At 44.3% G+C, this 24,276-nt stretch overlaps 1 protein-coding gene across 1 annotated transcript; it reads right to left on the bottom strand. All coding sequences in view use genetic code 11, as the record gives it.

Moving 5' to 3' along the window:
• Positions 1 to 266: 266 nt before the first annotated feature.
• Positions 267 to 23,421, bottom strand: EGR_05394 (Eukaryotic translation initiation factor 4 gamma 2; the record flags this gene model as incomplete). The annotated part of the gene is made up of 20 exons (XM_024494643.1): positions 267 to 440; positions 970 to 1,091; positions 2,128 to 2,523; positions 5,239 to 5,733; positions 6,818 to 6,938; positions 8,527 to 8,814; positions 9,519 to 9,980; positions 11,174 to 11,761; positions 11,798 to 11,905; positions 11,946 to 12,048; positions 14,071 to 14,541; positions 16,341 to 16,418; positions 17,242 to 17,342; positions 19,570 to 19,667; positions 21,750 to 21,902; positions 21,978 to 22,057; positions 22,799 to 22,929; positions 23,068 to 23,199; positions 23,244 to 23,334; positions 23,375 to 23,421. The coding sequence occupies 20 exons, from the start codon at positions 23,419 to 23,421 to the stop codon at positions 267 to 269; spliced, it is 4,239 nt and encodes a 1,412-aa protein (XP_024350970.1).
• Positions 23,422 to 24,276: the final 855 nt, after the last annotated feature.

Here is a 24,276-nt window from a genome sequence, read left to right as displayed (position 1 = left end):
CTGCTAAAAAAAGAAAAGAAGGTACATTTACGGGAAACCATTTAGGTAATTAAATGAGAATGTCAGGGGGGGGGGAAGGAGAGGCGGAGAGATGAGCGAATCAACAATGGTATCATCGAAGAAAACAAGACAGGTACATAGACAGATAACACAGTTGGAGACAATAGACACAGAAATTGATAAATAGAGAGCAAGACGTGAAAGAATCGGTTGGGAAGTACTTAGCCATGTGTGTATGTGTGTGAATGTGGGTTCAGATTCCCTTCTCAAGCGTCGGCGACACCATCAGCACTGTCACCACCGTTCACGTAGTCAACAGTTGACTTGTCAGTGCCTCCACTTTGAGCCGCAATTTCAGGTCCACCGGCATTGCCACCTGCGTTGTCGTCGGATTCATCAACGTCCTCGACTGTTTCCAGCCAATGCAACCATCGCATGACCTAGAGGAAAAACAAAAGGCAGTTTCACAAAAAAAGAAACTAGATCGAGTGAAAGGGAAAAAAAGTGACGTGAGGATGCTCTCGAAGCCACAGACCTGTCCTTGTCCAGAAGTAACCGACTGCCGTTCGCAAAACCACAGCTTCAAACTACCAAACTCCACAACAGTAGCCAAGACCAAGCAACCACATTTGGATATGATATATACTACTGAAAAATATTGAGCATATTGTGATTACAAACTGGTTTGCAATATGAGGACTAGTGCCGACGCGAAAGAATGGAGCCTTCTGGTCCATTTACTCACTAGTCCTAGTTGACGTCCATCTGGCCTATTTGATGACAAGGGAAGGTGTCAATCACTGCACAGTGAAATTGAGAAAATACACAAAGCAACAATCCTCCCACAGGTCAGTTTTGCTGTGCTATGCTACGACGGAGGGGCGCAAAAGGGTAGTATGATTAGTAAAAATTATTTTACCCCTCCCAAAGTCTCCCATTTTTAGCACTTTGGTAATCCAGACAACTGACCTCAAACAGAGCTTGCCCCTTGGCCGGGTAGTTTTGGTCCACCTCTTCACGCCACGCCAGAAATGCCGCCTTCTCGACCAAATCGAACTCGTAGAGGTTTTGGAAGCACCGCAACACAAAACCTGTAACAGGAGTAAGCACAAGACCTGATTTCACATCCCAGTTGTGAGTTCCACAGTAGCTTCAGATAGAGCCCAGGAGGGTTAGTTTAATGACACCGAGGCGATAAATGGCCATCTGCTAAAATTTCCAGCAAGTTATATGAAATACTCCAAGAGAAAGCCTTCAGTAAAAGGAATTGACTGTCTACGAAGCAATTAGGGCTGACTTGTGCCCAAGTGTATTGAAGACGAGGAACACGAAGATTTAATACCAGGAGTTAGGTGTAGACCAATCAGATGGATTAAGCTGTTCAGGGTGATTGGTTAAAAAAGTTGTTGAGTTTTTCGCACGGACCTCCAACTTAAGGCAGTTAGCCAAAAAATTGGGCATGGGATAAGTTAATTCACAACACAAAATTGGAAATCTTCTTCTCGATGTGGCGTCAAAATCAAGAAGTGATAGGTCTACTTCTTTACTTTCCAGAGAACCTAAATTAGACGATCAAAAATCTCGTTACAATGTGCCAGCCATCCACTCTTGGCTATAGCAGTAAACGAGATGGGTAACTCACACCGAAATCCACAAAAACGACTAGTAAAGCCGCCTCCTGTGCAACAAATTCACATGACCACCTTTGCTCATGCCTTACTAGTTACTTCAACGATGTATTCGATGCAACGAACACATTGTCCTCCGGGTTGTCTTCTGCACAACAATTACGAACTCTTGTGCTTCACAGTAACTTCGTGTTCTACAAGAGGATGTACTTTTAAACGCAAAAATTGGATTGCACCATGGAAGAATGACAAGTATGTCACTCCAAACGTTTTTGCATTTCAAATGGTCATCAATAAAAAGTGTGTGCATAGCAACGCTAATGCATCATCACACCCCATTGTCAGTCATAGTACTTGGATCGCACAATGCTGTTAGTCATCTGGGTATGCATGGAAATCCACCTCAGATCTCCCCCACAGAAGCACAGTCTACCCTGATCTAGCCATATGAAATGGCCAAGCGAATTAAAACGATTTGAAAGACAGACTGGGTTCGCACCTTTTGGTTTGCCCTTGTCATTCCAAAAGACTTGCAACGCATGCAATACGTCCATCTGGCGTTCTGGTAGCACACATCTATGCAAATGACCCTCCGCAATCATCGCACACCATTCAGCCGCCTCTGCCTCCTCGACTTCATCCCTGTCGGTAGATGACGTGACGCTAGATCCAGCCACTCGAGCGCGTTCAAACGCGGCGCCCATGAGACTGTGCACCACCTCGGCACTTAGGTGACCTTTGAGACTAGGCACGTGGTTAGCAAAGGTACGCAGATCCTCACCACTTGTGAGGAGGGGACAAAGAGTCTCCACAACAAGGCGAAAGCAGGGTAGGAAGAAGTCAATACCGCGTTCTTGAAGGAGTTCAAGCATCCGCTTCGGTGACTGGCTGCCCTCTGAAAAAAAAAAACAGGACTTGAAGAGTTTAAAACCAACCAACTCAGAGTCAATCAATTGGCGGTCAACAAAACAGAGAGGTAACTACAGTCTTTGAGCAATGATGTCTGCTTAGAGGCCAAATGCAATTTATTAGTGCTAGATGATGGAAAGATGACAATGAAAAGACAAATTAAAGTGCTGCGAAATGCTTTTGACATTTAGGCATGGCCAGAGTTAAATTGAAAATCCACGTTGTTGCGCCTTTTTCTTTGCGTGATGAAGCATGCCAAGAATGCCAAGAGTACCAGCTGTCAGGTGACAGAACAAGTTTACTCGGTTATTAGCGTATTCCACTGCGGTGCTACGTAGTAAACTAAGGGGGCTTGCAAGATGCTTGTCATAGTTTGTATGCGGCAATCGGTGGGTTAGCCGCTTGAATCAGATGAGATGGATGGATAGATAGATGGTGATTCGGCCCAGTTTTCCTTGCAAAAACCGAGTTGAACTCAATTTCATGACTGTAGAAGCCTCTGGTAAAACAAGTTGGATAGCATTTGGAACAGCTATAGTGTGGTGTGGCAATGAAACCGTCCATTTGACTCTAGTGACGAAGAACATATCACACGAGGGTGATGCTGACGGTGCATTTGGCGTGAGTGGCGAGGCAGGCTGTTGGCATTTGCATGATAGAACTGATTAAGTTGTGGAAGCTACTAAATCGCCACTAAGTTACGATGGAAGCGGGGCGAATGACGTTCTACATTCAATAGTCGGTAGATGCCAACCAGCTTCACCTTCTCCGCGTGCGTATCTTTTAAGAACGCAAGTTTGGGAGGCAATTTTTCTCAAACTGACTGACTAACTGACCTGTGATGTAAAGCGATATTTACAGTCTTGCATCGCAACACCAAATAAACGTAGCTATCGCCGGTTAGTCCAAAACTGACTACTTCACGGTGCTAAGGTGGTGGGTTGTAGACGCAGTTACTGACTGTGAGGTGAACAGCTCTACTCTACACTACGCAATACAACTAGGATATATGGAAGACCAACTTCTGCCCGAGAAACAGGCAAGACTAAGTGAAACTAAGTGAAAGTAAGTAAAGCGGCCAGTGAAAAAAAGTCCACTTCCATCAACACGTTACAATATATGACCTCAAAACATGCCACAAAAAATTGACCTGTGGGAGGATTTACACACTGGGGTGGAAGGCGATGGGAGATACTGCTCATCACACTAATCGCATCTTGCGCATTCTCCTCAGGTTTCTCCCAGTAACGACAAACACCTCTCCCTGACATTAAACAGGCCAAATGGACATTAGAAACCGAACAAGCAGTTGGAATAGAAACGGGTATGTCTATGGCCTCCAGAAACGAGAAAAAAAAGCTCTATCAGGTGCCTCCTTCTAAGGAAAAAATCCCATGCAAGAGCCGGATTTACGCAGCAAGATTATCTCCTTCTAGGGGAGAGAGCATAGATTCCAAGCAAGAGAAGGATAATAATGCATTATAGTGAGGGAAATATGGATAACTTAAGTGACCATCTTGAAGACAGGTCAATCACAAAGCCCACTGGAGGATCAAATTTAAAATGCCTCCTTTTTTACTCAAAAAAAGTTTTCCCAACTTCCCTACCTAATTATCATGGGGACTTGGTAAACTTGACAAGCTGACTCTTATCATAGGAGGCTGGGCGTGATTTACCACCTTAGTTGAAGTGGCTAAAAAATTCGAGCATGAATTGTATAAAAGGAAGAGGGGAAATGAGGGACAAATTCATACTTGTCAATAGTTATACCCAACGTGTATCTTTTTTCTTTAGTCTAAAGTTCAATACAGATAGGATGCCACGTTGCAACAATGGTGGAACAAACGCAGCGCCCCACAGGTGTCCCGACGGATACAACTACAAGCACGAAGAAAGAGGATCGTTGGATAAAAAGAGTGGGGAATGGTGGAACGACCGACAAAGTCTCCAAGACACGCTGAATTGTAAGTGGTACATTCGCTACCCTCGTGAGTCATGGTACACTAAGGAATTGACAAAGAAATATGAGCACAAGTGATTGGGCTTCCCTTCTAGCCACCTAATCCGGTAGCATAAAATGTGAAAAGGGAAAAAAGGAGTGGAAAGATTTCGTCGATTTTGTATGGCTGTCAGCTATATGATGGTCTAATACCAAGAGAATGTAGTAATCATGACTTGTAGAAGCCTAATTAAAAGAATACAGAGGGCGGGGTGAAGCAGTACCTTCCTTTCCCCTAATTGTCAGCCTAAAGTACACATTTTCACATCACGGAAAATTTTTGTGGTATGAAGCAGCGGCCATCTTGGTGCGTTCTAAGAATAGGCTTTACTTCCACTTGACTGATCCACTAGACCTTGTGGTATTTTAAGAAGAGGTTGTTTCTGGACACGTTTGTAATGGGCGTTTAGCCCTTCAGCAAGGAGATTTATAAAACTCACTTGTCGCAAATGGTAGCATCATTAAGAGAAACCATGAAATCTTTCATTAGAAAATGTGATGGAAGCCAGTATGGATAAAGTCTGTCACTAGAAAATGAGACACCAACTTCAATGCCCAACCAACTATTGACAAAGAAGTAATGATCACCTGCACTCAATCGGTGATGTTGAAGAAGACAACCAGAGAAAAAAGTAACACGATTTAGAGTCGAAATAAAATCAGTATCGGAGCGATTTGGTGACACCGCAATCTGCCGCTTACCTGGAAGCATCTTCTCAAGCACCACATTACTCTCTGCAAACATCTTCACTAACTGTGCCCTCCTGTCCACTGAGCTTTCAGCAAGAGTCACACCCTCGGGAATAAAGTCCCCATCCTCTACTTGCTGAAAGGCCTTATTTTCATTTTCCTCATCTTGCATGCGAAGAAACTGGCCTGGAGACGCCCTTGACGCAGCCATTTGCGCAAGCTGCTGGAGGATGAGCAAGAATAGAGGATGATGACGCCCTGAAGACAGGGGTTCGGCCACCCTAGTTAGGGACAGACAGCCAGTGAGGATGAGTCGTGCGGTCAGGAAAGCCAACGCAGTCTTGGGCGAAGCGGCGCTGAGGCACTGGAGCACTCGGGGCCAAGCGGAGTCGAGAGCTGTGATGATGTGATCCGATTGTGGTTGCGACTGGGAGTATTGTAGGAGGGAGGCGAGTTGGCAGGCCGTGTGCTTGCTCTGACGATCCATAGAATAGATAGTAGAGGTGGCTATAAGCAAGAAACAATCAACTTTCTCAATCTCTCCTTTTTTTAGCTTACGACATCCCTTCAGTAGTTCCCATCTATGCACCTCCAGCACTGGTCTCACCTTAGAGTATTTCTTTTGTGAGAACCGGAAGTTAAAGAAATACTTCATACTTTCACACGAATTTTGCCGTGGGAACAATGCAAGGCAGGTTGAGGATGGAGCAAATGTGCTCGGTAGGAAGATAACAAACATAAGCACAATGAGTGAATGATTTGAGATGAGAAATTACCTTTGGAAGGTGATTCCAAACTTCGTGTTGAGTTGAGACGTTGAAGAAACAAGTGAAATTGTAATTTTGGCTAACGATGGTGTGGATCCCACTTGGTAAACATACACGGTCAGTAAAGGTTAATGGGTGGTGGGAATGTGAAGTTCGCTTCTGGTAAGCGACGTAAACCTCAAATCCAACTGGAGTTGACATTATGCAAATCTGGCCTCATCTGCCCTCAACTTGCAGAACATCGTCATTTGAGACCGATGGATATGAATATCATTGTGGAGTCCAATGCAGAAAAGAGTGAATAGCTGGTGACATCAATGAGTGTAAGCGAGTGCACGTGGCAAACTCGATCGTCTGAATATTCTTTAGAAAGTCCACATTTTAAGACCTCCTCTTGTGAAACGGAGAGTACAATGCGATCCATCAAAACAAGGTAAGTCGATGATTTGTGACTTCACTGTTATAATTGATCCTAACCCTAGATCTCGACTGGTTCAGGAGAGAGGAGCTTGATCTGAGACCAAGATAGAGAGTGATTGTGAATACAGATGTCTCAAGGCCTAGACAAATGCTGTCAATGCTTAGCGAGATCGCGCCTGATAAACGATCAACTAAAAGCAGGTCATGTAAGTGACCTAACCTATGGGCAGACCGAGGATGCAATCAGCTCTATTTGGGGTCGGGTACATGAACTAGCTACAAGGTAAAGAGAAGCTCTCAGGCCAATTAGGCGAGTCCTTATGTGTGGTGACAGTGGATGAGGCGCTGAAACACTATCCACAATCAGTCAGATAAAAGTACGCTTGTAATCAGAAAAGACCTACCATCAGAGAGAAGGAGAATGCTTTTTAGAATGACCTCCCTATTTAGGCGAGAAAGAAGATCCCTTGCTTTGAGTTGATCGATTGCCTCCTGAATACTTTTGGTCTTTGTGAGAATCCCAATCTAAAATGGAGGCAATTGCGAAAGACATCTTAAGTGAGGAGCCAAAAAGAAAGCTTTACCAAGGAGATGATAAAAGGAAACAACGTGGGAAAGAAAGCGTCGCCTTTTTTATCGACACCTCTACTGATGACGTGTCGATTAGATGGGAGGCAGTAGAAAGTCCCTTTGACAACCACTAATTGATGGTTTGTTTGATAGACTCTGGCTAATGGGATTTCACTTCTTTGTAAGTAGACACGGAGAAAGATATTTCATTGCAGGATAGTGTGCCAAATCACAAGTCTAAAATCGACGTGTTTTCGCTGTCGACTGACCCCTAGTAGTCAGAAGTCTGCGATACAAGGCACTTCTTTAGGCGCTTTGTGAACCCCTATAGTTGTTTAGTACCAAATCCTCAGAATTTACTGAACCGCAACTATGGGAACGCATATCATATTAGATAAACGGCGAAAGTTAATGAAATTGGTGATAAATGGATGAAATCGTCGGGAAGGTGAAAACGGTTTTAACTATGGGCATCAAGAGTGCTGTCAGCCTCCTTGGAGGAACTGATAAAAATCCAATTTTTTAAAATAATCCGCATATTGTATCCAGGTTAGAGTTACGGGGGTGCGTCCCAGCCTAAAAGATAAATAATTCCACATTGGGCGAATGTAAGAAATTTACCAAAATCTCATGAAAGGGAGCGAATCAAAGGGTCGTACTAGCCTTTGTCTCGGAATCGTATGCAGTTTTAAAGTAATAGACAACGGTGGCGATGATCATTTGCAAGGATGCAACACCCAGGGGAGTACTAAGAATGAATATCAAAACAGAAAGAGGAGGACACATAACGCAGAATGAAAACTTAATCAGGCAGTCAACTGCTCTTGTCAGTGTAACTTTCAAGCCGGATGTGCGTGACTATGATAAAAACGTCTGTACTGTTCCAGTTACCAACTCCCTTGATATGGGTTATAAAAGAAACCACAGAGGCAAAATTTTATGCATACATTTACAGAGGAACGCCTCATAAATGGAGAGACTTTAGGAGGTATGAAGATGAGCAAGCAAAAAATAATAAACAGGAGGGATTAAGCTTGAAGGTGAATCAAAATGAGAATGAGTAGATGGTCTAATGGATAAGAGACAGGCCAAGGATTGAGCGAATGAGTGGACAGACGAGGAATGGACGCGTGAACGAATAGTTGAAAGATTGAGGGAAAGTACGAAAAACAAATGACCGGACAACTAGGGTAGGGAGTAGTGTCTGGAGCAAGTGATGCATTAAAAGAGGATTGAATGAAGGGATGATTGAAGACCTTGAAGATGGGCAGATAAAGGAACAGATGGACAGATAAGAAGTGATTGGATAGAATGAAGAACGGAAAAATCGGCAAAAGACGAAAGAGTAGATTGATAGATAAGGGGAAGAATAAATAAAAGGTTAAATTAATTAGCAACCAAAATAAACGGAAGAATTGATCAGGAATAAGAGAAGCGATTATGGGACGAATGGGTGAATGTATAATTGGATCAACCGAAACTTGACGGACAGAAGGAACCCGAGAGAGTAAATATCCGTCCCCAAATAAGCAAGCTGGCTCACCACAGTCCTCGCAGCCTCTTTATTTTCATCAATTGGCGCCTGTTTCTCCACATACGTAATCACAGCCGGTGGTGCATGGTGCAGCTGCTGTCGTGGTAGTGGAGGCGAAGGCCGCATAACCGGCGGTCTCCATAGTCCTCCCGTCAACTGTCTTACATCCGTCCGTCCCGTCATCATTGCATCCAAATCGGGACTTGGCGTTGCTGGTGTCACCGCCGCCGATGAGGCACACGAAGTCGACGCTCCCTGACTCTCCGATGCCTTTTGTGCAGACTGCAAGCACTCCGACTAGAGAAGAAGGAAGAGGGAGGTAATTTATTTGATTGTGGTGGTGCGATTATACAAAAGCGTGTGATGATGACGGTGTATCTCGTCAACAAAGTCCTAAAACCAGAATACACAGCTCTTCCAACACAGTACGCCACGGTGATGGAACTCAAAGCCAATTAGCAGTGAGATATTTAAATGGTATGAACCCTTCAAAGCCGTACGTCTGTACAACAGTGATGACCTTGGCTGCGCAGGTCATTTGTCACAGCAGTCATTTAACGCCATGATCATTCACCAAACACGTGAAACGTTTGATCGACACAAAACCTGTCAGGAGTTTGCACAAGACTAATATTCCCGAGAGAACGGTGGACCCAGTCGATAACAAAAATCTGTAGTTAAGAGAAATTGATGCGAGTCGGGTGCCAAGACATCTATCCGCCTTTGACCAATGCCACACTAAACGCTTTGCCAAAGAATGACAGAATTTTCTGGACTGCGCCATTACATGAAATGAAGAAGTGCCTCGGATGTCAGCATTTCAGCGCCGATGATAAAGAGATGCAGATCGTTTTAGGGTGATTTAGCTATAATAACAAAAAACTGTGGCACAGCCATTTGGAGGTCCGAGCTGCATCCTGAGGTAGGCATGCATATATCAGATTAGCCCAAGAGCAAATACAGCTTCCAATCCTTTAAAATGTGTTCGTAGGTGAAGTCACCTCGAAAAGCGACGCACTGTTCAGCCCCGCAACTGCTGCTGTACGACCTTGACAGTAGAGATTCCCCAAATTCGGACTCTGATGAGATCGATAAGGACGCCTCTCAGCGAAACGGCGTCTAGTCCATGATCCGCTGCACTCATTACTCACACCATAGTTTCCATCATTGCTGCCACAACTGCCAGCAGAGGCGGCTGTGCGGTTGTGAGAAGTGTTGGCACCACCACCGCCACTGCTGTAGCCACTGTCCCGGTTGCGATGGCTGGTGGTGCTCAGAGAAGCGGAGTCAGTGCTAGAGAAGAGGTCGATGTCTTTGCCACGTGAACAGAGTGCCTTGCCCATCTGGTTGAGTGTGGTCCAGTCCCCCTCGGGCTCAAGAATACCTGGAAAGTGGCCGAGGACGCTGCGACTCCCGGGAGCGGTCCGAGATGCGCAATTCCGTGAGGAGGTGCTATTTGATCCCTATTGATGGTGCAGATGGGGGTTCGGGTTTAACTGAGATGAACCATTTGGCCAATTGATATTACGCACTTCAATGTTACAAGAAACAGATAAAATAACTTAAAAAAAGGATTTACCCAATCAATGATGAGGGCAGAAATCTTGCTTCTATAATTTTAGCTGTCAAGGCAAGCAATCCGCGCAAATCAGCGGTGTTTTCAACCGCCTAGCATTGCAACAGAAAAGTGCAAAATTTTTCTCAAAACAAGTCAGTCAACAAACGATCCTTTCCCATCAACGCGCTCGTGCGTCGCACGTCAAAGAGAACACAGCAACAGCCTTGGAATATTTTTGCCATCTACTGGCACATGACATTCAACACCCACCTAAATTAGTAGCTTTTAAGACTTTCCAATTTATGCGAACGTCAACCAATTGTTTACTCTTCTGGTTTTTGTGGCTTAATGTCGAAGTGTTTCTAATAACAGTGACACGTTCTCCTTCATTCTCAATAAAAGTAGAGCTTTCACTACCTTGTACACGAGGCGTTGTGCTATTGCACACCCCCTAAGTGCAACACAAAACATCTTACGGAAAGCTTTTGCAGTGTGGGAACGGAGTTAATCTCCGCTCGTAAAGGCGACAAGTCGTGATAACCATTAGGCTCTAGCCACATTTTAAGATATGGGGGTTTAAAATAACAGAAATTAGTCTTAATCGGAGCGAAGAGTATCATGTCGATAGAAATATGCATATATATATGCTTTATTATGCGTGCATGTAAACAATCGCGTACATTTTGCAAGTTCCTGCAAGTTACAACAATGAGTTATTGCAGTGATCCAGTTCACTGGTAATAGGCTGAAGCACAGTGATAAAACTGTTTCAATGTGCTCATGTAAGCCGGTAAAAAGAGGAATTCGAACTATACGGTACTCTGCTCAATTCACTTATACTATTCAAGGGAGTAGTGATAATGTAAACGAACACTGGTAGGACTATAAGTACCGAAAAAGAAAGTCAAGGTAGGTATTGGTTAGGAATGACAAAGATAATGCAACAAAATACCCTTTCTACCTCTCAAGACCAAACAGCAATGACTTCAGCAAAAGGTTCACCCTACAATACTTAGGATGCTATTCGACTCCCCTCCAGGGTTGTATGGCTGGCAATGCAACCTGAGCAACTGGATACCAGAGATACCAGAGACTCACCCTATCGATCGCTTCTCGCAAATCCGGTAGAAGCCAGGGTTGATCGTAATCAGCAATTTGACCTTCAAAAAGCGGCCTCCACTTGTTTTTGCGCAGATCAATGATGTCCAGCAACATGAAACGAGTGCGCGTGCTCAGAGGGATAAATTTCCTTTCAGAGCAACTCTTTCGCATGCGCTCCGGCGAAGCACGCTCCACAATTTGCGCTATACGCTCGAAGTACTGGTCCATCAAGTTGCGCGCCTTTGGCGAGTCCATATAGGATCCGGCTATTTTCATGAATTCACATAGGCATTCCATGTCCAAGGCGACATGCTCGTTTTCCTTCGGGTAGACTGTAGTAGAACTAGTACCCTCCTGGGGCGGTGGCAATGCCAGCCCATCAGACTTTCCGGTTTGTTTACACAGGAGGAGGGCTTTAACACAGTCGTGGAGTATCTTATCCGGTATAGCCTTGATGTAACCCAAGTGGGCAATGAAGCGCACAGCACCGATGCAACGTTGGCGCGCGACTGAATTGGTGAAATCAATACTTTGACGCTTAAAGAATTCATTTTCACAACGCTTGAGAAGGAGGAGTTTGAAGGTCTAAAGGAGCGCTACATAACCGCCATTGAAGCTTACGGAATAAGCGTTTTCAGGTTCAAAGTTACGCGCTCGTTCACAAAGAACCACGCAAAGTTGTGAGTAAAGATAAGTGAAATTGGGCTCATTAGCAGCCTTCTGAAAAATCTAGACAAATACATCAGGGAAGATTAAAGAACACACTCACCAGCTGAACGAAAACTTCAAGGACATCTGGTGACTCGACATGGATAGCTAGGATACCTTTCACTGAACTAAAGAAATTATCCGGGGTGACTTTATTTAGCAATCTAATGGGAGAATAAGTCAGCGGAGTTGGAAGAGAAATCTTACAACAGAACCTCTCTACGGGTAGCTTCTACCCTACTAAGAGGCGGATAATTGGCTTTTGAGGTCGACTGCCATGCCAGTGGTTTATCAAAATTCAACTGAGTCTGATTGACAGAAGGTCTGTTAAACCGAGAGCTAGGTTTGCTCGCCGAGTCTTTGTTACTACTGGCGAGCTGTGCACCTGTATCCAGAATTTTGGCCGATTAACGTAGAAATGAAAAAGCACTAATAAAATCTAAAAAATAGATTTACGCCTGCAAAAGACCTACGGGAAAGGGAAAATAATGTTGTTCGCTTGTAATTCAATGTTACAACTAATTTGACAAATCGATAACAACGCACACGGGATTTGAAAGACGCGGAGTAAGGCTTGTCGCAATGGAAAACACCGTTTGAATGAATTGAAGGTTAAGGTTGGCAAAAACTTAAAACGAAAACAATGAATGCAACCCAAAATTGACGGCAATTAATTTACTTTAGTCAAGGTCAAAATTAAAGCTCCTTTTTTTAACACTTTGCTCAAACATTCAGCAGCCAAGTCCTTATTTATCAGTGATAGTAAATGATCAGTTTAAGTAATAACTCTTGCTATTTTTATTGCACTTGTATCTTAGTAAGTTAACTAAATTATTGCTCCAATACTTAACAACATTTATGATGCAGAAATCAAGCTTTTTCTCTATTATTTACCCATATAATGTACAGGGATTTCCCTCATTTTTCACCGAATACGTAGCGACCGTGCCAAAACGCCTTTTTTACCTCTCGCAGCCTAAATTTGGAAGAAAGCAGCAAAGATTTTATGGCATTAATGTCGCTCCTTGCACTGAATTTAGGGTTTTAGTTAAGGTCATCCATAATTACATATTTGATCAAACTAACGGTCTTTAATTTTCCCTCCCATTTTTTAACCCTTATACTATGAGCGACAAAGAAGACCCTAATAAGTAAGTGTGGTTAATTTTTTCCACCCATGAAGTAAGCCTCCGGGACCTAAAAGGGACATCTTCATGGAAAGTATCGTTCACTGCTACCAACGCGGTCATAGAATGGAAAGCCCCGCCGAGAAGATGAAGCACTTTAAATGTCCGGCTTAGTAATGCAGGAAAAACCCTTTCACAGGGTGATAGGGGTACCAAAAGTGAGTCAGCAGGGGAGGCAGTCTACCGTCCAGCACGGTTCCCATTTCCTATAGTAGCTGTTCCAAATACTACTTCTGGTTCCACAGATCAACTCGCCGACACGGATGCAACTCAAGCATTGGAATCAATCCACAGCACTACACCTTCCTAACATCCTTACGCTAGTGTCTACCCATACTGACACCCCACCCTCAGCTTTCGCAACTGTATATCTAGTGGGGTCGTCTAGATGCAGCCGCGGACGCTCATCTTTCATGCATCTAAAAGTCGTCGGAATTTAGAACGAGCCTCTTTACCCAGGACTACACTCAGGAAAATCTGTAAGTACGACTGGCCTCAAATGAAACATCTGAAAGGAAAACGTTGGACACCGTTCAACGCATTCATCGGGATCGCCTTGATCCCGTCCAGACCACCTGAGCACCCCACTTTGCCCTACAGAATTGACATTCCACCCGCCAAATCAATAAGACAAGGAAGGATAGTCTAGTGGACGCTCCGATCGCCTACTTGACGGTATATTCAAAGCGTCACATTCGCCGAACTGGTACCACTAACCTATTCCATTTCACTGATGGTGAAGTTATGACCCTCCAAGAGGCGCTTCGACACTACAGCTAGGCTGGGCCGAGGGAAAAAAGCCTCCTCAGTAATACAAACTCAAGATGTTCCAGCTTTTATGGACCTACCCAGCAAACAACGACCCAATTCACGGAGGAGGAAGCCCATCGGCAAGAGAACCAGGCGCTACAGTTCTTGTAATTCCATCACGTCGACATACCGCCAAACTGAAACACACACACACACACGCACATACACTCCTCTGAGAGTTTAGTCTACAAATTCTTCGGGCCTCGTTTCACCTCCTTCACGCCTCCCGGGTTCGCCTTCACCGCAAAAGTCTGACATTTGGCCTGAAAATCCTTCATTGACAGCGCCAGAGGAGTCAACTTGCCCACAAAGTCTAGCAATGGCACGTACTCCTCTGAGCCAGTCAACTGCTGCACTGCATCATCTCCAGCACACCACATCGAGGCTAGAGGTAGTGGACGACCGAGGTAGCACACTCTGACCCACATACGGCTCGCTTGCATAGTAGACCAATCAAGGTGGGAGTGAGGTGCGTCATCCGGATAGACTAGCGCGTCGTTCAGGTGTGCGCGATGGTACGAGGGACCCAGAGTCTGGATGTACAATTCAAAAGTAATGTCCGCGCCGAAAGGCGGCCACATCTCGTCACAGGAATCGAGAGTCAGGAGCATGGGAAGGATAGTGGAGTCATGAACCGCGAACAATTGCAACGGTGGAATACTGTGATAGAGAAGGGGAAAAATAGGGTGAAAACCTCCAGTAGGAACAGTTCAAACCTTCACATTCTCTAGACATTGAGATATGCTTCTGGAGTATGATACGGAGATCAGAAGAGATGTTAGTCGATCGAAAGGACCAGTTTCAAAAACTTCCCTCCAAGAAGCTGTCATCAATGAACTCAGCCTCTCCCCAGCCAATCTTGCAGAGCAGGTCTTTTCAAAGGTCCATCCTGGATCCTCTTTCCTAAGAATATCTATGAGCACAGAAGAGTAGATTCACCTCAACATTCTAGAAGTTTCTACTCGCAATTTGCACCTAGTTTCTGAACAACGTGAAGCAGTTTTTGATTTCCAGTTTTGTTGAGCTCTCTTTGGCCAGTATCATGCAGAGGCATCAAATACTCACTCTAAGGTCAGGGTCACTCGAAAAAGACAAAAGTACGCGAGAGTGGTGGCTACCCGGGTACACCCACACATCAAAGACATTTATTCTAAAGCCTATAGCCCCGCTTTGCTGTATTGGTTGGGACTAGGACAATATCCAGGCCCTACCAACTTAGGAAGGGTTATGAAGGCAGACATTTCTTTCCACCGACTCACCAGTATTCCTAACGCCTCACAAAGACTGCGCCTTGAACACACCCGAGGCTTAGCGTGTAGGCAGATCATAACCCTGCTGAAAGATTGCATCTGTAGTACATCACATACAAACGCACACACACAGAGAGAGAAGAAAAGCAAGCAGTCGTCTCACGACGAGATGAGGGGATGCACACCTCAAAAAAATGCGACGTAGATGGTGAGACAATCGTCTGAGGAGATAAACAATGACACGTTTACTTGCATAATATTGCAAAAGACGCCCACTTCTCGCCAAGAGTGGAGTCTCTTTTTCTTACCCTCGCGGTAATGGGTCACCCATCGGCAGAATAACCTTTTTGAAATATCTGTCTGCACGCCGTGTTCTTCATCTCCTCCTTGAAGCTTTGGGACCGGATAGAAAAAGGCAAGCTCAAATCCCCCCCCCCCTCGCTATTAAATTCACCTGACACCAGATGCCAAAAGGGTTCAAAGTGAAAGCGAGCACAACAGCGAAGCAATAAACAACGGCATCAATTCCATGGATCACTTTCACACTATTTACAACAAGTGATTGAAAGGTGTTGTACCGACGACAATATCGAAGGGTTTAGGGTACGTGTGCGGCGTATGTCTCATTTACAGGTCTGCTTCCGGTTTCGCCGTGACGGTGTCACTAGCACATATACCACTTCATCCTACGTAAACTCGCAAGGTTTGTCTCCCTCCCACCCCCACCCTGTCCATCACGACACAGATGTAAGGCTGGCACACCAGTGCGTTTGACAGAGTGGAAGGCATATAATACCCTCAAATCCCTCCCCTTCCACCGCAAGCGCTTTGTAACAAGGACAGATGAGATGAGGTAGAGAAGGAAGCAGTAACCTCCTTTTAGTGAGGCAGTAAAATAACAAATCACCAGAGTCCTAAAGAGTCTAAATCCACCGTGAACCGGAAATAAACGGACCAATTGATGTGGAAAAGAAAAGGGGGAGAGAGGGGTTCAAAGGTCGAGGGACTCTTCAGTCAAACACGCAGTCAATTAAGCACCATTATCTTCAGTCTGGGAAAATATGGAGAAAAGACTAAAGGCGAGCTAACTCAGGCGACTTAAATCAACCTCCGGACAAAAATTTACCCACATAATATTAAAAAATGTCAATAATAATAAAAGGTGAGACTACATTCAGTTGAAATGGATGCAAGAAAAGAGAAACGCACCTGGCATATTTGTGCATCTTAGAGAGGATGATGTACAGGACCGGTCCAATGTTGACAGGCAAATTTGCTACCCAATCTCTAAAGGAAAATGACAAGACGATAGAGCTAGTCTTAGCAGCTTCTCAAATTTCGAATGAATGACCAAAAAAGCATGCTTTGAAGTACAAACAAGTTCCGGTACCCCCTCAAAAGTACACATCATACTGTGCTGAAAATAGTGCACCAGAAGGCAGCAGAAATGCAGAGGCGCTGTGGCTCTGATCGTGTGGCATTGCACGAGTACCTCAGACTTGGAGTGATGGTAGTGCCACGATAAAAAATGTTAGACATTCTGCAACCAGACGAGATGGTGAAGTCGCCTACGAAAGCGAGCTAACTCAGGCGACTTAAATCAACCTCCGGACAAAGCGAGGACGTCAAGCACAATGAAACACGGTGTTGACAGGCTCAGTCACTAAGCGACAAGGCGTTTGAACGGTGTCAACGTCCCAAAGACAGCCGTATGTCTGGCAGCCATGGCGTTTACTGTGATCAGCAAGTACTGGGAACATTTGAGAAGCAAGTGGATCACAACTTGGAGAGGAGATGAATCTTGTCGCAGGAATGGGTACTGAGATAGCATCGAAGGCAAATCAAAACAGTCATTGTGGGTAGTTCAGCCGTACCAAAAAACACCCTACACACACTGACTTCACTTGCCAGGAATAAATGCACAGCCTAAGAATCTCGTCTGTTCAACCCTTCATAAACTCCAAATCTCAGTTTGACTTAAACAACGGCGTTATTTATTCGGGAGCTTAGATCACCACTCTGTTATTATAGTGACACATCTATACAGGTAGTCTATCACCTCCCTCCTTCCATACCGGCGTCTTGTTCGATTTTTAGAAAGCAGACTTACTCTCGTTTTCCAAGGAGTTCACTTAGCAATTCTACCGCACCGTAGTGATCCATCTCCGATTGGAGAGCATCCAACGCCTCTGGGATGGGGAATCCGTTGTGCTAAGGAGGGAAAGGAGCATTAAAATAATAACCATGGATTTCAACCTATGAAACAGAAAATTTCCTCATAGAACCTTGACAAAAAAGAATATTTAGAACGCCTAAAAGTGATGGCCGAAGACTTGTCAAGGAAAGCCTGGTAGGGGGAGTTGGTTCGGCCTCATATTACTCGGTCTCTGCCCTGATGCTTTACACTACCGATCTCTTGAAGGGTAGAGTGCTAGGAGGCGCCGGGACTCCTCCATTTTCTTAACATATCAACCTGGAAGTTGGTGACTTCTTCCACTTTCCTCTCATTTTAGGAGAAGGCAAGATTGCTGCGTACGTGAGAAACTGCTGAAAGTGGAGGCATTCGACCTTGACGTGATTGCGATCATCTAATTGGATGCGCCAAGGTATAGCTGCAAGCACGACCTAAAAGCATGGCTTCTATTTTTATGCAAAAATACACTCCAAATCCGGCTGTCCCTTCCTTCCATAGTAGTAACGAGGAGGTATTTAGGCGAGTGGTTAAATCTCTCACTTTTTTCACGACAAAAAGGATAACAATGTATTGAATAGCGATAGGATGCTTTGTGAACCCCAGCGTTTCGAAGGTAAAACCGCAATTAAGGGAAATTTGGGCTGAAACGAAGGCGAATAAGGTGGAGGCAAGAATGATTAAAAACAGTGAGAACAACCAAACGAGCACCTTTTTTTCATGCGGATTAAATCAGAAGGCGATAGGAGAGAAAACAAACGTCATAAAGGTCGCTTTCTCTAAATGTCACGGCCCATGAAGGTGACGAAAATTGACATATCGCGAGCACAGCTAACAAGTTGCCCAAGCACCCATCTTGAGTCCGTTCGTCAATCGAGAAGGCGTTAACACAAATAAAACACAGCCTGTCGTGATAAATGAAGTTTCTGGTGAACAAGGGTCTGTACATCTGTAGAAGTCTTCAAGCAAAGCACGGTGAGGTGACAAGACGTTCAGCCACTTAAAAGTTCTGGAGTACTGCAGCAGAGTATTCAGAGCATAGAGCACCCACCCACCCGGCTCTAGGCCCCTGATCACCGCAAGAGCAAACTGCCATGTGATTCCGTTGGGTAAGAACTCGTCTGTAGGACTCGTGAACACGAGCACTTACAAGGATTTGGGATCTCGGAAATTTGGCACACGGTGAGTACTAGGTGAAAAGAGATTTCTGTCTTAAGGACGGTGCCGAGAGGGGAACTTCACCTTTCAACCGTTTTGACTTGGCTCAAAGTCCTGATCATGCGACCTCTACCACTGAGCTGCTACTTCTTTCACATTCTCGTAGCACGTGACTACAATCCTAAGTGCCCTTGGGAGGGGCTTGGGTAGTGCTATAATGGGATTAAGGTGAGACGACCAACCTTAACGACTGAACAAGTACAGGACTCGTTAAACAACTCGTGAATTGCCAACAAAGGTGGATGGTGATGATTTTGCAACGAAAACTGCACCTACCACTTTTAACTCAGAAGTTACCAAGGTCTACGGATAGAAGATTTCAAGCATGCAAAGTCCAGAAGGAGGCAAGAGCCCACAAACACACTCAAGTTTTCTTTTTTCCTTTCTCTACCAAAGGAAAATAACGAAAAGTAAAAAATTGTGCCATCTTGGCAACCAACCAGTACACAACGCGTTGTAAATTTGTGCAACGGGGAAGGGAAACCAACACACAAAGTTAGCGAAAAGGTGAAGACACAAACAGAGGTGAGGTAATAACCACACCAGAAAGCGATCATTTTCAATTGCCTTACCTTGTTAACATTACTCCAATACATTCATTTCGGTTCAGCTCATAGTTTCTACGTAATTAAATCTATTTGAACAAGTTTACAGTGATCGAAAAAACCAAGCGGTAATGCCTACTAACCCCTCGACCAGTCAGACAGTTGATGTACAAAGGTCATTCTGCTAGATTAAAATATTTTTCAGACAGTTCACCAACAGCAGTAAGAGACTCAGCAGGCGGAGGTGAAGTATCACCTCCTCCTCCTTCAAAAGTTCGGTGCTTGCGAAAATTTACACAGGGTCTCAGAGTAAACTCCAGCGCCGCATCCCGGATGTTTACTAGTCAAATACGACAACAATAGTGAAGAGGCTGATTCAACTGCTGCTCAGCTTTTATCAACTGACAAGAAACAAAATGTCAAGAAGTACCCCTATGATGTAGAACAAAAGTAGAGTAGAGGGGGCAGGAGGGGTGAAACTTACTTTGCGTGCAATGTAGTCATCTCTCACGTAGTAGACCTGACAGTCCTTCGAGTACTTCTTTTCATCATTGTCCAATTCGTCTACGAGCCTATCAACCTCTAAAAAAGATGTAAAGATGAGGTGGGTAAGTCAAAAGAGTATCTTAATAAAGCTTCACACTGACTGTGGGAGGTACACAACATCCAACCCAATGACCTCTCAGAAGGAGGTCAATGCGCGGTGCGTCTGGAGCATCAAGACAGTTCAAAGTTCTAGGCGAGTAGAACATTCTTCATCGAAAAGGTTTGAAGAAAAGTTACGAGACTGAGAGAAAATACGCTTTGAAAAGTAATCGACTAAATAAGGCAGACTGCAGAAGGTCCCTGCATAGTACCACCACGAGGAGGCACAATTTCACGGTGAATTTCCCCTGCCTTCAGAGTCCACCCCACTTCCACCTTGGTTTTGCATTTCATCTGTCACCCTCAGATTTGATCACCTAATTGTTAAAGGCCAAGAAAAGTTGACAATCACCTTAAGATTCGTAGGGGGTGGGGGGGGGGGGGCTGGAGAGGCTACGGATGATGCAGCTGGATCCACTGAAAAATGTGCTATTCATTGCCGCGCTTTTTGAAGGCTTGGCCTTTCCTGCATGCATTTAAATTATTGTATCCATTAGATAGACTAATTTCAGCCATAGATTTCAGCAAGTAAACAATTCCCAGTAAACATTTGCGTTCACAGTCCACCGCGCACAGGAAAAGCAAGCAGTCGGCTAAGGATGAAGTAAGGGAGGGCGTGCGTTAAATGCATAGTGGATGAATGGTCTGGAGACAGACAAGGACACGTCTGACCGCGTAACATTACAAGAGAAAAGGACAACAAGTACTTCCCAGTCAGCCAGCCAGTCATCAATCAAGCTATCTCTCAACAACCCATTTTTGCGGGGCACTCCGAAGAGGCAAACACGACGATGCTGAGCCTTTGAGTCTTACTCTCACCCGTCAGGTACAGAATGTGCCACCTACGTGAAGCTTATGCGAGTGGAAACCCATTGTTTCACCAATCACCCCTCACCTCGTGTGTCACGTCACATAGCTGGGACCTACCCACCATACGTTCATCTCTAATTCTTCCACCCACCACCTAGGCGTACTTGCTAATCCTCAACCAGGGTGGAGATTTTTTCAGAGAGAACCACTTTTTAAATCAGTTTAATATGCTCACCAAGTTCTGCTATTGCACACCCTCTAAATAGCCCACAAACAATGTGCTAAAAGCCTTTACACTTTTCGAATCAAATTAGAGTATAATTGTGAGTCATTCAAGCTAGAAGCCCTTTTAACAGGGGAAAAAGCTGGAAGGCTGAGACGTCAAGGTCTGCCCTATACAAGTTACAACAAGTCATTGCTGCAGACTACATCAAAACAACACGGACACTGCGTAAGAAACCAGATGTAAGTGATCAAAGGCACTTTACTCGTTTCGCAACGCCAAGTGACAATCACGTCAGAAGTGAAAACCTCTCTTAAGGTTTCAATGTATTCAATCTGGTGGAAGAGCATAAGTGATTGAACAAAACACACAAGGCCTTAGAGACTTGGAGCAGATTCGACGTTGGTTCACCTGTGACCCAGATAACACAGGGTCAGCTCAAAGCATCGTAATCAGCAGCCAAACGAATTATATTGGCTACTCCTGTCTACCATGAATAAAAACACGGTAGAATAAAGAAACGAGTGAATTGATTGTACAGCCGAGAAAAAACGAGTAATAAGAGATTTCCGTTACCAGCCATCTAGTCACCGAGTGAAGGTAATGAATGATGGCAGGTCCTAGTGCATATAAAGTACCAAGACCGCCCCCGACGCCAACATTTATAAATTGCACCAAAATTAAGAAACTTCACACAAGACGCAGTGCAGGGGTGTTTTGGCATTGGCGTAGAGAAGAACGAGCAGGCATATCACACAAATCAATTTGCAGGATTGACAATGGCAACAGGTCAGTAAAGCCTTCAAAGAAGAAGATGAAGATGATGGCGACAAGGGGACGTAAGATTACCAGTTACACGTCAGAAAACGAATTCATTCTATTTACGCAAAAAAACGTAACTCATTTGGCAAAATTAGACCTTTGACACTTGAAAACTTGCAGTTAATGTACCTTTTGCGAAGAAGAAAAAAAGGATAACGACTCACTCAGAGCCTCCCTAATCTTCTTCTTCAATGCGAATAGAGAAGAGTCATTCCGCAACTCCTCAGTGCCCTCATCAAAGGGCACGTTCGTGAAGGTCTTGGGGTTTGGAAAGAGCACCTCATTTTCGAACGCCATAGAGGAGACCACGAGAGGGCCTGAAAAATTCGCGACAGGTGTTGAGAGTGAGTTGAACAGTAACTAAGATCATTCGAGGAAGAGGAGAAACCCACCATTTACTTGACCCTTGGTCAAGCCGGCCACGAGGGAGCGAAGAGACTTGATGTTGCGTCCTACACGAGTAGATCGAGCTCTAGGGTTGAGGAGGTAAAACCATACAGTTGTAAATTGTGAAAGCCGTAACCTTTCCTCGGAACTGCCAATACATTGAGGCTTTAAAACTTATATCTATGCTGGTAAAATAAACAGTCGACCTCTCTTCGAACCGACAAGGAGGCTGTTCCGTAGGCCACCAAATAGGGGCGAATCTAAGGGCTTATAACCTTGAAACGAAGTTAACGTATTTTAGACCTACTGTTGCTACAACATCCAAAAGGTGCAAAGAGTGATGAGATTAAAGAGACTATTAGCTTTATTGGCTAGAGAATAGAGGTGTTCAGGTAGAACCACGGATTTATCAAAGCTTAAGCAATTTGGAAAAAAAGGAGCTGGCGCCAGGACCAATGAGCGAACTTTGTCTTTTAGCGAAACAACTTTATCAGCATAAGCCTAACGGCCCGTGCTGTTCATTAAGAGTCTATAACAGCAAAAATTTAACAAAAGTCAGATTAACCATAAGTGTTTTTCCCAGAATCTTCCTTTCGTAGACATTAAAAGATCCCAGCCTCGGATTAGAAAACGACATCGCTGCTCTGCAGAAGCTATGCAAGACATTCACTTTGAGACTATCCACCACGATGTCTTCTGGGACATCAAATTGCACAAGTGAGGAAAATTGAAGCAAGGATACACACACTTTTGTAGATGGCTCCAAAAAACGCCACTTTTGCTAACCGATAAGTAGGGCCAAGAAATTTGGGGAACGAAAACTTACTCAATTTCCGAAAGCTTGGGAGGATTGGAAAGAATGCTCTCGCCGCCAACGTAGTCCTTGCGCAGGCGACTACCTAAATTGTATAGATCCTTTTGACCCGCTGTTGTGAGCATGCCGATTGCCTCACCACCCTACGTCGAAAATAAAAAAGTACTCAACAGTTAAGGTTGAAAAATACGATAGTCTTTCTGGTCGAGTGACGATTCACGCCAAAAGAATAGATCATACACGCTACGCAAGGACCTCACATCTGTGATACCGGAACTTACCGGCAAGTGTATCGGCCTGTAGATCAAATCATAGGTGCTTTCATCCACCAGTGTACCCTTAGAGATGTCAACATGCTTGATGGGAATGACAGCTTCAGGAGCGTCCTTGGTGCAATCCGAACTCCATAGCACCTAGAAATTAAAAGAATCAAGGCAATAAACAAGGGAGTACTTACATCGGTCAGAGGGGATTTCACATAGTGAAGCGGAGTTCGTGCCCCATGACGGAAGAAAACTTGCACCTGGACAAGCTTCAGCTCAATTTTTCTAGATCAAAATAGGAGCAGGTCGTGATTCACAGAACAACTTACGATAGGCGTGCGACTCCTCTCCTAAATAGGGGGAAGAAAACATTAAGAGAAGATCCGTGAAGACTAATTTTGGCGAATTAAGCAGAATCCGATAAATGCGATGACGTACTAAGCAAAGGCAGTTATTAAGTTGGTCATTTAATAAAAATAATGAGGTAAGGAGCACAGCAGCCTGCATGAGCTAACAGAAAATTGGAAAGTGGTTAAAGAGACATTAATGATGCACCGGAGCTAAAGTCACATACAAGAAATGGAAAAAGAAGGTTTTTTTCAGTTAATATAAAAAAGATGCAACTGTTAAGCGAGCCCGTCGTAAATGCTTAAACATACACGGCGCCGGGAAATGCGTACGACAGCACAACACTCACCCTATAGGGAGTTAAACAAGTTTTCCTGAAATCTTATTTTATAAATGCTAATTTTGTAGCTAAGAGAAATAAGGGTGCTTCTAAAGCCAAGCAATCAGTCAACAAAAGAAGTAGAACTAGGTGCTAGATTTACATCTTGCTTCAAATTACGGAAAAGACTTTTTGGATGAATACTAAATTCATGCAGAAATTAAACCCAGGAAATGTAGCCTACTCAAACAGACTCAAAACACAGAAAGAAGACAAAGTTACGAATAAAATAATCGAGAAGTGAAAGAAACGGGCGGATTTACATGCTTGGTGAGATTAAAAGGCGATATAAATAAATCCCAATTGCAACAACAATGCAGAAGCGAAAAAAACCACCGCGAACCCACATGACTTGCAGAAACGAACGGACCCAACGGCAAAATATTGAGGCACAACTGCCCAATGGTAAATAAACCAAACAGTGCACAAATCACATTCGTCCACTTATCTTCAGCAGATTAGGAGGAGACAATTTAAAAGATTTAAACAATCTGCTTCTC

The sequence above is a fragment of the Echinococcus granulosus genome (genome assembly GCF_000524195.1).
Source record: "Echinococcus granulosus chromosome Unknown EG_S00039, whole genome shotgun sequence".
Classification (NCBI taxonomy): Eukaryota; Metazoa; Platyhelminthes; class Cestoda; order Cyclophyllidea; family Taeniidae; genus Echinococcus; species Echinococcus granulosus.
This window is presented reverse-complemented; position numbering and strand designations above follow the sequence as displayed.